This window comes from Erpetoichthys calabaricus, chromosome 8 (genome assembly GCF_900747795.2).
Source record: "Erpetoichthys calabaricus chromosome 8, fErpCal1.3, whole genome shotgun sequence".
Classification (NCBI taxonomy): domain Eukaryota; kingdom Metazoa; phylum Chordata; class Cladistia; order Polypteriformes; family Polypteridae; genus Erpetoichthys; species Erpetoichthys calabaricus.
Window position 1 is genome coordinate 60803813 of NC_041401.2, and position 14600 is coordinate 60818412.

General features: G+C 36.3%; 1 protein-coding gene across 1 annotated transcript in view; it reads left to right on the forward strand.

Annotated features, from left to right (window-relative positions):
* The window catches only part of supt6h (SPT6 homolog, histone chaperone and transcription elongation factor), a 99234-nt gene that overhangs the window by 77126 nt on the left and 7508 nt on the right, over nucleotides 1-14600 (forward strand). Inside the window, exons 31-33 of the mRNA XM_051930547.1 lie at nucleotides 1073-1186; nucleotides 1290-1414; nucleotides 1534-1646. Of these exons, the coding sequence (XP_051786507.1) occupies nucleotides 1073-1186; nucleotides 1290-1414; nucleotides 1534-1646 (352 nt within the window). The remainder of the gene's footprint in view (nucleotides 1-1072; nucleotides 1187-1289; nucleotides 1415-1533; nucleotides 1647-14600) is intronic.

A 14600-nucleotide genomic window follows, 5' to 3' on the forward strand; every position in this document is an offset into this window, starting at 1 on the left:
TGTAACCTATCTTTTATAAATCATATTCACATTTAAAACAACATTGTTGTTGGACTGTATATAGTGTGTTGCGGAAGGTAGCTAGTGTTACTTCTCATGTTACACATGAAGCCGGCACTCAGTACATAGAATTAATGTGTTTTTAAACACTGTACAGTTGTTAACCGATCGAGTATTGAATTGTAAGCTAGTTAATACTCAAGCTTAATTTACACGTGTGCATCCTGGTATAACTCCAAATTTTTCAAATAAAGTAAAAAATATTAATACTTCAAACAATATTTAATCCAGAGAAATGTTTAGAAGAAAAATTCATATTTAAAGAAACTTTTTTGTTCTTGGCTCTACCGATTAAAAATGATAGAAATCCTGAATCTCTAGTGGGGATAAAAAAAAGAAATCAGAAAAATAAAGGGCATCTGTCATTCACTGAAACACTGTAGCAAGTACATAATACATTAAGTTGTCATTTAATTCTGGAATTTTCACAAAAGTAAATACAAAAGATGACATTAATGATGCTGCAAAATCATTTTAAGTAAATACTATGCACACACAAGTAAATGGAAAATATTTTTTTGGTTTACTTTATTCCATTTTTTTCTCTCTATACTGTATTTAAAAGAATCAAAATGCATCACTTGATATTTGAATGCAGCAGTATTCACACAGAAAATCCATACTGTTTAAACTAGTTCCAAATGCTGTACGAGTGCTTTCAAAAAATGTTCTAAAATTTTAATAAGATCCACTATAAAATTATCCAGTTTACAGTATCAGAATAATCCTTGGTGAGCTATTGCTATTGGCATGAAAGAAATGAATTATTTTATGTTCGCTTAAAATTTGCTTCCAGTTTTCCAGATTACTCTTTGGATTGTTGTATTTGTGTCATTGTGTTAAATAAGGTAGACAGAAATACATACACGTTTTTATGAGAATTTAAGATGCGTAAAATAGTAAGCATAAAGAGATTGTAATGTTTAGTTTGTGTTGGCTTCTTCTAGCAACATGTTATGTGTGGAGGGGGGACTTAAAAATCTTTAATGTGTTATATTTCTTTTTGTAATAGGAGTTTGAAGATCTTGATGAAATTACTGCCCGCTATGTACAGCCAATGGCTTCCTTTGCACGGGATCTTCTTAGCCATAAGTATTTTAATGAATGTAATGGTGGTGATAAAAAGGTATTTATTTTTCATTACTGTTTTGATTTGACAGGGTAATTTCATGAGACTTTATGAGATTTTTTTATATGAGAAGATAAATTAATTGTATTTTGTATTGCAGAAAATGGAGGAACTCTTGATTAAAACCAAAAAGGAAAAGCCAACATTTATTCCATATTTTGTATCTGCATGCAAGGATTTCCCTGGGAAATTCATACTGGGTTACCAGCCTCGTGGAAAACCAAGGTCAGTGTAGACATCAGAGTTCTTATATGGCGATCTTTAGTAAATTTGAGCTGTAACATCCACAATTTTAAAAAGTTTTTCAACTGGTAATTTTTAAGTTACATTTTTTTCTGGTACAGGGTTGAATTTATAACAGTCACTCCTGAAGGCTTCAGATATCGCTCACAAATTTTCCCAACAGTAAATGGACTGTTCCGCTGGTTCAAAGATCATTACCAAGACCCAGTTCCAGGTAATTCTTTCTTTTTCTTTTTTTTTTTAATAGATACCTCATATTAAATGTTCTTCTTTTTCATTAAATAATTTTAGGTATCCCAAGGTCAAATACCTGTGAACTGCTTGGTTAAATAAATAGTCTTTGTAATGAGATATTAAACATACTGTATATTGGTCTTGAAAGTTTGAGAAATGAAGAGTTGCAGCTTTTTCACTTTTTAAAACTATAACTTATTACATGGCTATAAATAGCTATGAAACTAGAAATATTTTGGAATGGTTTGCATATTAATTTTTTCCTGCTTAATTGTGATATGTTTGTAACTGTATTAAATATATTTGCTAATAGTGGAAAGGAAGCTAACAGGCCTTTTTTTTTATTATTATTATTAAGTATAGACTAATGTGACATGTAGCACTTACACTTTCTGTTATACTTCATACAAAGGCCTTCAAGAACCTGCTTGGTTGGGTCAATCTGTTTCATGATTATCCTCTTCTTAAATTGTTAGAATAAAATGACCACTTATTTATTCATACATTCTTTGAGTCATAGTAATCCTAAATCCTATTTAAAAGCTCTGCTTAGAGCAATACCTGATTGAGCATTACTGCTTAATGAACAGGCTACTGTCATAACTTGTAATACACTGCTAATACAACTTCTCATTTTGATTTGTAGCCAGGCTACAATAGCACAGTGCATTAAATTTGGGAACACTTAACACATTACGATCTTTTTTGGATTTTCAGTATTTTCTATGAAGGAGTATTTGATCTGAATTACTTGTATTTACAGTGATCCCTCCTCCATCACGGGGGTTGTTCCAGAGCCCCCTGCGAAAGGTGAAAATCTGTGAAGTAAAAAACATGTTTATATGGTTATTTTTATATTGTCACGTTTGGGTCACAGATTTGCACAGAAACACAGGAGGTTGTAGAGAGACAGGAACTTTATTCAAACACTGCAAACAAACAATTGTCTCTTTTTCAAAAGTTTAAACATGCTCCATAACAAGACAGAGATGACAGTTCCCTCTCACAATTAAAAGAATGCAACCATATCTTCCTCTTCAAAGAAGTGCACGTCAGGAGCGGTTCTATTCAATAAGGGCGCGCACAAAAAGGCGACCTTCAAAAGGGCAACCTCAATTGGGTGCGGCGAATAAAGGCGCACGTAAATAAAGGCGACCTCAATTGAGCGCCGAATAAATGCGCGCGCAAATAAAGGAGCGCTTCAAAAGGATGACCTCAATTGAGCGCGAAATAAATAATAATAATCCAAGTATTAAATTGAATTAAATTAATTGTCCTTGATTATGCTAATAGACTGCATCTCGAATATCTACGTGGCATTGCACATAATCTACAGCTTCAAGTGTAACTTGCTTTCACCTTTTTATACATTCAGTCATTGCCTTAATCTAATTTTCTGCAATTTTGAAAACAACGAAATATGTTCAGTCATTGCCTTAATCCAATTTTCTATAATTTTGAAAACAACAAAATATAGAGAGCTTTATAAATAGTTCGTTAGAAGTAGTTCGTTAGAAGTTCATGCATTAATTGGATGTTTTAATATTCTTGCTTTCACCTTTTTATACGTTCAATCATTGCCTTTATCTAATAAATTTTCTGTAATACTTTTGTTGCGTTTGCCTTTATTCACTGCGCCCAATTGACGTCACCCTTTTGAAGCACTCCTTTATTTATGCGCGCAGTTATTCGGCGCTCAATTGAGGTCGCCCTTTTGAAGCTCTCCTTTATTTACGCGCGCCTTTATTCGGCGCTCAATTGAGGTCGCCCTTTTGAAGATCGCTTTTATTTATGTGCGCTTTTATTCGCCGCGCCCAATTGAGGTCGCCTTTTTGTGCGCGCCCTTATTGACGGATACCGTCAGGAGCAAAGAATGTCAGAGAGAAAGAGAGAGAGAAAAGCAAACAATCAAAAACTGATAAGTGCTGTTCGTGCTTTTAAGTATTTAATGCACTGTGCGGGAAGCATATCGCTTGAGAAAGCAGCCGCAAGTTAGCCCAGCAAGGAAGGGAGCAATGTGAAGGTAGTCTTTCAGCATTTTTTTAGTCGAGCATCCGAATCCTCTAGGGGTGCGAACAGCCCCCCTGCTCTACACCCTCCGTCAGGAGCAGAGAATGTCAGAGCAAGAGAGAAAAGCAAACGATCAAAAATCAATAGGTGCTGTTTGGGCTTTTAAGTATGCGAAGCACCATGCGGGAAGCATATCGCGCAAAAAAACAACCACAAGTAAGCCCAGCAAGGATGGGAGCAATGTGAAGGTTGTCTTTCAGTGTTTTTTGAGGAGCGTCCGTATCCTCTAGGTGTGCGAACAGCCCCCCTGCTTGAGGAGTTTTATTTAATACGTACTCTGATTGGGTAGCTTCTCGGCCATCTACCAATAGCGTCCCTTGTATGAAATCAACTGGGCAAACCAACTGAGGAAGCATGTTCCAGAAATTAAGACCCATTGTCCACTGAAACCCAAGAACCAGCAAAAAAATCCACAATATATATTTAAATATGCTTACATATAAAATCCGCGATAGTGAAGCCACGAAAGTCGAAGCGCGATATAGCGAGGGATTACTGTATTTATAATTTTTTACAGTACCGTGCAAAAGTTTTAGGCAGGTATGAAAAAATGCAGAAAACTGAGATTGCTTACACAAATAGAATAGTTGATTTTTATCAATTAACAGTGAATGAACAGAAGAGAAATCTAAATCAAACCTATATTTGATGTGACCCTCCTTTGTCTTCAAAATAACATCAATTCTTCTACGTACACTTGCACAGAATTTTTGAAGGAACTCGGCAGGTAGGTTGTTCCAAACATTGTGGAGAACTAACCGCAGATCTTCTGTGTATGTAGGCTGCCTCAAATCCTTCTGTCTCCGTCTAATCCTAGACACACTAAATGATGTTGAGATCAGGGCTCTTTGAGGGCCATTTCATCACTTCCAGGACTCCTTGCTCTTCTTTACGCTGAAGATAGTTCTTAATAACATTGGCTGTATGCTTGGAGTCGTTGTCATGATGCTAAATAAATTTGGATCCAATCGGATGCCTCCCTGATGGTATTACACGGATAAGTATCTGCTTATATTTCTCAGCATTGAGGACACCATTAATCCTGACCAAATCTCCAACTTCGTTTGCAGAAATGCAGCCCCAAACTTGCAAGGAACCTCCACCATGCTTCACTGTTGCCTGCGTACACTCATTATTGTACCGTTCTCCAGCGCTTTGGCAAACAAACTGCCTTCTGTTATAGCCAAATATTTTAAATTTTGACTCATCAGTCCAGAGTAGATTCTGCCATTTTTCTGCACCTCCAGTTCTTATGTTTTCTTGCATAGATGAGTCGCTTGGCCTTGTTTACACTTTGGAGGTAAGGCTTCTTGGCCACAGTTTTTCCATGAAGACCTCTTCTGGCCAGTCTTCTCTGGACAGTAGATGATGGGTGTACCTGGGTCCCACAGTTTTCTGCCAGCTCCAAGCTGGTGTCTCTGGTAGACATCTTTCGATTTTATAGGGAAGTAAGTATGATGTGTCTTTCATCTGCCACACCAAGTTTCCTTGGCCAACCACTGTGTCTATGGTCCTCAACATTGCTCATTTCTTTATGCTTCTTCAAAAGAGCTTGAACAGCACATCTTGAAACCCTGCTCTGACTTGAAATCTTTGCTTGGGAGAGACCTTTCTGATATAGTATAATTACCTTGTGTATTGTTGCTGTGCTCAGTATGATCTGTGACATGAAATTATCTTCCACAACCTCACCTTTGGCTATTCCTCATCCAGTTTTAAGCTTCCTGCACAGTTGTTTTTGATTCAGTTAATGACTGTGTTTCGACCTACATATGAAAATGATGATCATTAGCACCTGTTTGGTATAACAAACTATAATCCTACAAAATCCCTGACTTTGTGCAAGTGTACCTATAAGAACTGATGCTTGTTTGAAGGCAAAGGGTACACTGCAAAAAAACTTAGCCTAGAAATAAAATAAAAACACTGAATTTCAGGAGAAAATGACTTAATATTAGTGAAATTATCTGTCCATGCAGCAAGATAATTTTACTTGCCAGGAAATCTTAAAATAATTTTGTTCCCATCAAGAAATAAGAAAGCTCTTATAGGTGTTCAAAGGTTTGAAATAAGTAGAAAATGCTGTTTTTTTAGGACAAATTATTTGAGATTAGACTTTCTGCAGTGGAAATACACTGAATATTAGAAAATAATTTTTAATTGTTGTTTTGCATTCTTAATTTTAGCACACTGAAAAATGAAGTAATATAAGTGGAAAATTCTTAATACCAGTGGAGAAAGAAAGTCTTGTTACTTGAAACCAGTTAGCTCATCTTGAAATAGGTAGTCCAATATTTAATCTCGGAGCATATATCTTAAAACAGGAAAATTATTTTACAAAAATCACAGAATAAGAAAAAAATATACGATTATTAAGAAATAAATGCTTGAAATAAGCAAAATTATATGCCAATGGGGTGAGATATATTGACTTGGATTTTTAAAAAAAATCCTGAAAGTAGTTCATTTCAACACATACTAAGCTATATTTGCATGATATATGCAACAAATTTCAGTCCAACTACAAAAGAATAAGGTAAAAGTAGCACAGTGCTCTCCTTTTAGGATGGTCTTCATTTCAAATTGAAACCAAATATTTTAACAGAGGTTTGAATTAGGAATTCATTCCTACATTCAAGACACATCATTAATATATAATTTCCTGATATACAGTAATCCCTTGCTATATTGCGCTTCGACTTTCGCGGCTTCACTCTTATCGCGGATTTTATATGTAAGCATATTTAAATATATATCGCTGATTTTTTGCTGGTTTTGGGATTTCTGCGGTAAATGGGTCTTTTAATTTCTGGTACATGCTTCCTCAGTCGGTTTGCCCAGTTGATTTCATACAAGGGATGCTATTATTATTATTATTATTATTATTATTGGCAGATGGCTGAGAAGCTACCCAACCAGAGTGCGTATTACGTATTAAATAAAACTCCTGAAATATATTGTGAGCACGGGGGCTGTTCGCACCCCTAGAGGATACGGCTGCTCCTCAAAAAACGCTGAAAGACTACCTTCACATTGCTGCCATCCTTGCTGGGCTTACATGTGGCTGCATTGTCAAGCGATATGCTTCCTGCACGGTGCTTTGCATACTTCAAAGCTTGAACGGCACGTATTGATTTTTGATTGTTTGTTTTTCTCTGTCTCTCTCACTCTCTCTGATATTCTTTGCTCCTGACGGAGAGGATGTGAGCAGAGGGGCTGTTCGCACACTGGCCTAGAGGATACGGACACTCCTCTAAAAAAATGCTGAAAGACTACCTTCACATTGCTCTCTTCCTTGCAGCTGCTTTATACGGCGGTGCTTCGCATACTTAAAAGCCAAACAGCCCTATTGATTTTTGATTGTTTGCTTTTTTCTCTCTCTCTGACATTCTCTGCTCCTGACGCGCACTCCTTTGAAGAGGAAGATATGTTTGCATTCTTTTAATTGTGAGACGGAACTGTCATCTGTCTTGTCATGGAGCACAGTTTAAACTATTGAAAAAGAGACAAACGTTTGTTTGCAGTGTTTGAATAAAGTTCCTGTCTCTCTACAACCTCCTGTGTTTCTGTGCAAATCTGTGACCCAAGCATGGCAATATAAAAATAACCATATAAACATATGGTTTCTACTTCACAGATTTTCACCTTTCGCAGGGGGTTCTGGAACGCAACCCTCGCGATCGAGGAGGGATTACTGTATGTTGGCTTCCTGAATTGATAATATAACTTACAATAAAGACATAATCATTAGCATTGCTCCTTATTTAAGTATTACATCAGTATCCAACAGCACTACTGCTGTGTTTACAATACAGAAACAGAGAAAAACATAAGCACATGAAAATTAGTTGAAGCTGAAGATTACCTTGTATATAACACAAACGTCATATCCATATCACTATTGTACATTGTAGTTCAGGACTGTCTTGTCACAGTCAGAAATGCATAACAAACTTAATTACATAAACAAAATTTTAACAGTGGTAACTTTGCCAAAAAACAAGACAAAGAAAATACAACCTAACATGTTACAATCCACAAAATATCAAATTATCTACAATTTATCTAATTGATTTTCAAATATGGTAATGGTAATTATATACAGTCATCATAGACATGCATTTCCTGTTCTAAATTTGGCTCACACATTTTTTCTTCTAGCATATTTGTATTTTCCCTTCAAATTGTGTCCAGTAATATTTCAGTTTGAATTGCTGAGTGGACGGCGGCAATGCACTTAGGATATGTTAGATGTAGTGCATAATAGTATGCCATAAGGTACATGATATCTTCCTGCAACATTTCTTGAGGGAAAGTTGTGAAATGGTCACTTCCAATAGCTAGCATGCACTTATCTTGGTCCACAATAAGGGCAGCGCTAGTCAGTGGTCAGTCTTTGCTGTAGAAAGGCATCAGGATTCTCGGAGGTCTTCAAGACAAACAAAAACCAACAAAGAAAATAGGCTGAATTTATTTTATCCTCTGTAGTCCTATACAGATTTATGATACATTTACTTATTTAAATAATACTGAATTAATGTGCTAATTTTAACAGAAGCAGTTATACACAGCTTGTAATTGAAATTGCAAAGAAATCACTAAAAATTGAAGATTGTTGTATTCTGTTGAGACCTTTTAATCAAACCGTTTAATGTATGTCATTCCTGTAGCTAACATTAAAAACAACCCTGAAAATTGCTGCCAGTCACAGATGGATAGAATTGCAGTAACTGTCTTTATTTTTCCTTTAAGCAATGTAAAAATGCAAAGTTTTACCTTAAAGCCATGAACTAATGCCTCATGTTTTGTTTCCCAGCTTTTTTGGGGGTAGAGAAAGTGAAGGAAACATGGATGGCAGAGCTCTAAACATGGCGATGGCATTTTTCACTAATGAAAGAAAAAAAAAATTAAATATCTTTCGCATTATGTTCTAATATAACTCAAACATTCTCCTTTTAATGAAAACAACAACTTACAGCAAGCTTTAAATTAAGAATGATTTATAACAAAAATGATATGATGTCTGGTATTATTTTTACCTACTAATATGCTAGAACATGAACGAACAATTGAAATGAACCTTACATAGATCATATTTAAAGTTTTAAGTATTCTTTAAAATATTTCTTCATTATTTATACCTAATAAAGGATAGTGTCAGTCAGTTTATTGTTCTGTTGTGTCTTAAAAAGATGCTAGACAAAACTATTTGCAATGTTAATAAATGGCTTTTTAAAAACATAATTAAAGGGAAAATTTTATTTCAGTATAACACAGTACAACTTTCTAATACAATGAAGAAAAGGGAACCTGGCATTCACAAATCAATAGTTACTGGCAAAGAGAGCAGTAATAATATTTTGCATGAAAATTTCTCAAAGTTTGGCTTACTATAATATAGACTTGGTCTTTATGGGAAAAATGGCAAAAACAAAAGTGCAACCCTTTGAGCATCAACTGCAAAATATCATAACTTTAAACAACTTCAATTTGACTTTCATTTAGGCCTATCATGCTGAAACACTGGGTAAAGTGCATAACTAACTATAAAATGAGTTTGAATAAAATATTCGTGACAAATGTTACCATCATCGTGCATATGTGGAGGCTTCAGGATCTTCATTACTCCATACAGCTGTGCTTTTCCATAAAAACTGGTCCATCTGCTCTTAACTTCTGCGATGTAGTTAAGATTATTCCAACTAAGAATACAACGTATTTGATCCATTACCTATAAAATAAGCACACTCTAAGTCAGCACATTTTGTTTTAAGAATCCATTTTCAAAAATATTTCAGTCAAATATCTGTGTTTTATGTACTTACATGGTCCAGTTCTTTAAAGCATGGGTAAGCCTCCAATACAATCTATAAATGACCTCTGTGCATTAAATTCATGATCAAGGAGCTAGGTAACTGCAAATTTATTTGGCTTTGGTTTCTTGTAAAGATCCTGTAGTATTTTGTAGTGCCTGGCCTGTATTTAGTGGCTATCAACTATTGTGTCAACAGCTGCAAAAACATATAAATGAATAATCCAATCAGTTGTGTTTTCTAAACAGTCTGAACTAAGATGGGATATGACCATCTCTACTGTGCACTTACCAGATGGTTCACATTCTTTCTCTGCTGTAACTTCTTGGGTACGACTAGAAGGTGACACAATAACAAGCGTCGCTGAAGCAATAGAATTCACCAAAGATGCAGTGGAATCGGCCTCGCCTGAATTCTCGACTTCATCAGCATCAGGCTTGTCAGTGGTGATGCAGAGACATCTCTTTATTTATTTGAGGCATACAGTCCTGTCGCTTCTGAGGTGTGCAGATATTCTGTAGCCTGTTCAGGAATTGTTTAAATTCAGGTTACTGTAATGAGATTACACTCTTTTAAAAAGTGTGCAAGTGAATACAAGGTGTGACTGCCCAGTCTAAAACCCCTATAAAAACTAGTTACTTACACTCACCCATGAATTTTGATCTTTAGCTGCACATAGCTTTGGATAATACTTGACAATACGTTTTGCCATTGAAGAAACCTCATGTTTGGAGGTATATTTGTCTTTCTTTGTTGTTGTCCTCCGTATGGGCACTATGTTGGTCACTGTATTTCTAATTAGTCTACAGCGCAGATCTTTTGAAAGAATACAATGCTCCTCTTTCCCTATGCGCTGCAGTGTTTTCTGACCTGCTTCAACTTACTGTCACTATGAAGTATGTATTCAGGGCTTGGTTGAATGATTTTAGAGGGGCCGGCTTCTCTTAAAAGTTTTCTGGAATATCCTTGCTCACTGGATTGATGGGTAGGTGAAAAACTGGCATTTTTTAGAGTGTTGCATTCAGAAGAGGAGGGAGATGTGCAGCTGTCTTGTAAGTTATCTTGCTGCACAGAAAACTGCAGCTCCTGTTAAAAAATACAGGAAAAGGACATTGAATATAGTCACCAGTTGTCAATAAACTGTTTATGAATTATGAAATTTGATGAAGCCTGACATAAATAAAATATTTACTTTTATTTAACGTAAATGAAATTAGTAATTAAAGACAGCATTGCTCAAATATCTGACAGCTTATATTTTCATTGTTAAAATTTTTAGGTAACCAAAAACAAGATAGTAGTCATCATCTTTACTTCCTGATAAAACACAGAAACGATATGTGCTCAGATATCTATTGATATGGAGTATTTTCACAATATGTTGTATTGAACTAAATAAGTGCTACATGAGTACTGTGAAATTCTTACTTCTGTGTGCTAATTAACATGTAACACGCTATCATTCTCTGGCGCCATGATAAAGTTTATCAAAACATTTAAAAAATTAATATAGACTTTGTATAAATGACAAACATACATAAATATGTGTTTACACAAAGATTCATATGTTGAGGTGAACATGTTTGGGAAACAGCCTTGATGGATGCATGAGCTGTCCTGTGCTCAGGTGACATTTCAAACTGCTTTTACTGAATTACTAGACATTAAGCCCGTTACAATAACGGGCGCTAGAACAGTAGTGCATAACCATTAGTAGGAACAGTCTATATTAAATGGCTGTATATTTACTGGCCTGTATGTGGCTGTAATATGCGTCACTGTATTGTGTGCCTTTAATTTTCTCTCGCAGTAATACTGGCTTTGATATCCGTAAAATGCGTTTAATTTTCTGTCACAACAGTGGGCAATCAGCAGATTCTCCCCAGCAACTGATGTAATGTCGTGCCTGTTGCGTCTCTCCAGCAAGTACTGTGCAGTTCCCTAGCAAGTATTTTAATCTGTGCTGGTGTGCAGCTGATTATTGTATGTGTTGTGTCTCCCCAGCAACGGATTTTATGTGTGCGAAAATAAATCTACTTTTAAAAGCCATCCTATTGTAATATTATGAAAATTCGTATATTTAGGAAAACCCCTTCAACGACTGACACTTTACACTTTACCGGGCCAAGCTGACATCCTCAGAGTGAACACTTGCACAACAACAAACACTAATCCCACCTCTTACGGGGAGTATGGTCTCCGCGTCTCAGTACCCGATGTAATTTTTTGTGCCTTATGTTTTAAGTCTTACCTCATTTACCGAAATCCAATTGGATCGTCCGCGCAATATTTTATAGGTCCCGCCCTCTCTCTTGTGTGACACATCAGGCGGTCTTTGAAGCATCACACCGTGCCCGCGCATGCGCACTTCACCAGAAGACACACACAGACACTGGACGCACACAGGGGTTTTATTAAAGAGGATGGAAAATTTTTATTGAGAAGAACTCTTCAAATTTCCACATCTATAAATATATATTTATGTTGTCATCACTTTCATATCATAAACGTCCTCCTTTTCCCTATTCTCATTTATATTTCTCCCCTGCTTGATCTCAAATATCATCAGGACCTGGACACTTCTGACATAAATGTTGCTACAGAAGCCTTTAATCTCAACAAAAAGAACATAGCAAAAGTGATAACTACATTGTTTGCTCAACAGTATATCTTTAAAATAAATAAATAATGCTGACCTCTTGATGTACTGCTGGCCACGAGGTTTTCTTCGAAGGAAATGTTCAGATCTTCACATGAGAGTCCCTAGAGATCTTCTGTAACATTTGTAACTTGAAAGCAACAGACAAGACCAGTCATTCATTCATATTTGGACGTCATCTGCACAATTACCGGCAGTCATTTCCAACTCAGGTTTTAGGCTTTAAGTGCTAAATTTACAAATTTTTATAAGTTTAAGAGTTTCTTGAAAGATGGTACAAGTGCAAATCATGATACCTTTTTATAAATGTTTTACATTTTGTTTCCTTTTTGAACAAGTATATCATACTGAGGTTTTAGGCAAGTAGAGATATCCTACAGAGGCGTATTTACCGTGTTGCCTGATCAAGGACACAATACATATGACTTACTAACTTAATTTGCGAGTGTATAAAATTAGCAGGGCGTTAACATTTTACTCAGACTGGGGCCTTCACCTGTGCCATTAAAGTAATAAAGACCACTGTCTCACTCTTGCCTAAAATGGCAAGAGAAGCGCTAAATGTACCGATATGTTCGAATGCAACAACTGCATGCAGTGTAAGTTATAATTCAGGCCAGTGTTTGCTGGATAAATTGCAAAGGTGAAAACCGGAAATGAAAAAATAAATATTTATAACATAAACACCTGCATTTATTTTTTAAATTTTATGTAATGGTTACATGAAACTAGCTTGCCCCACTACTTCTGTTTTGTGTCGTAATGATTATAGGTATCAACGTGGACAGGTGAATTCTTGTGGATTCATAAAAACAGAATGCACTGCAGCAACAGTAAATGTCAATTAGAAACGTACTTTTTAATATTTCCAGTATGACTTCATCAAGTGAATCCATTGGTTTATATGTGTAAATATGTTACTTATTAGCTGCGAAGAGCAAAGCAGTATTTTAGCTAACTGTGTAACGTTGTTAATAACCTTACGGTGAGAACGTTTCAAAATGTAACATCTGATGCACGGGAAAGCTAAGGACGCTTCACAGGGAACGCGTTTACGCATGCTTAAAGAAAGGTATGTTCCATTACATGACAAAGAAGGGGTAAAAAGAGCACTGAATATTATATTTGGGGAAAAAAAAACTATTTGTTTTTGTTTTACAATGTAATTACAGTGATCCCTCGCTATATCGCGCTTCGCCTTTCGCAGCTTCACTCTATCGCGGATTTTATATGTAAGCATATTTAAATATATATCGCGGATTTTTTGCTGGTTCGCGGATTTCTGAGGACAATGGGTCTTTTAATTTCTGGTACATGCTTCCTCAGTTGGTTTGCCCAGTTGATTTCATACAAGGGACGCTATTGGCAGATGGCTGAGAAGCTACCCAACTTACTTTTCTTTCTCTCTCTCTTGCGCTGACTATCTGTGATCCTGACGTAGGGGGTGTGAGCAGGGGGGCTGTTCGCACACCTAGACGATACGGACGCTCGTCTAAAAATGCTGAAAGATTATCTTCACGTTGCTACCTTCTGTGTGCAGCTTTTAAGTATGCTGCACGATGCTTCGCATACTTAAAAGCTCAAGGGGCACGTATTGATTTTTGACTTTGTTTTTCTCTCTCTCTCTCTCTCTCTCTCTCTCTCTCTCTCTCTCTCTCTCTCTCTCTCTCTCTCTCTCTCTCTCTCTCTCTCTCTGCTCCTGACGGAGGGGGTGTGAGCTGCCGCCTTCAACAGCTTTGTACCGGAGGTGCTTCGCATACTTAAAACAAACAGCCCTATTGATTTGTTTGCATTCCTCTCTGTTTCCTTTGAGGAGGAAGATATGTTTACATTCTTTTAATTGTGAGACAGAACTGTCATCTCTGTCTTGTCATGGAGCACAGTTTAAACTTTTGAAAAAGAGACAAATGTTTGTTTGCAGTGTTTGAATAACGTTCCTGTCTCTCTACAACCTCCTGTGTTTCTGCGCAAATCTGTGACCCAAGCATGACAATATAAAAATAACCATATAAACATATGGTTTCTACTTCGCGGATTTTCTTATTTCGCGGGTGGCTCTGGAACGCAACCCCCGCGATGGAGGAGAGATTACTGTATGCTGTTAGCTTTTCATATACTCAACAATGTCATTGACGTAACTAATTTATTTTCCTAAAATAATGGAATGATCCTGTATATTACATCACATAACAGCTACAGTCGCTCAGCACTCGTGCTTTTTGCTGTTTGGCGTTGTTTTATTTGCTGCTCGTTTGTGGCTTTGAGTTTAAAACGACTTTTGAACCATATCAACACTACACATTATATTGTTTGGAGTTTCAAGTTCATGATGCTGTGTCTTTGATAGAGATGTTTTGTCATTTGAAATTAAAATCCCTAACCTGGATAAATC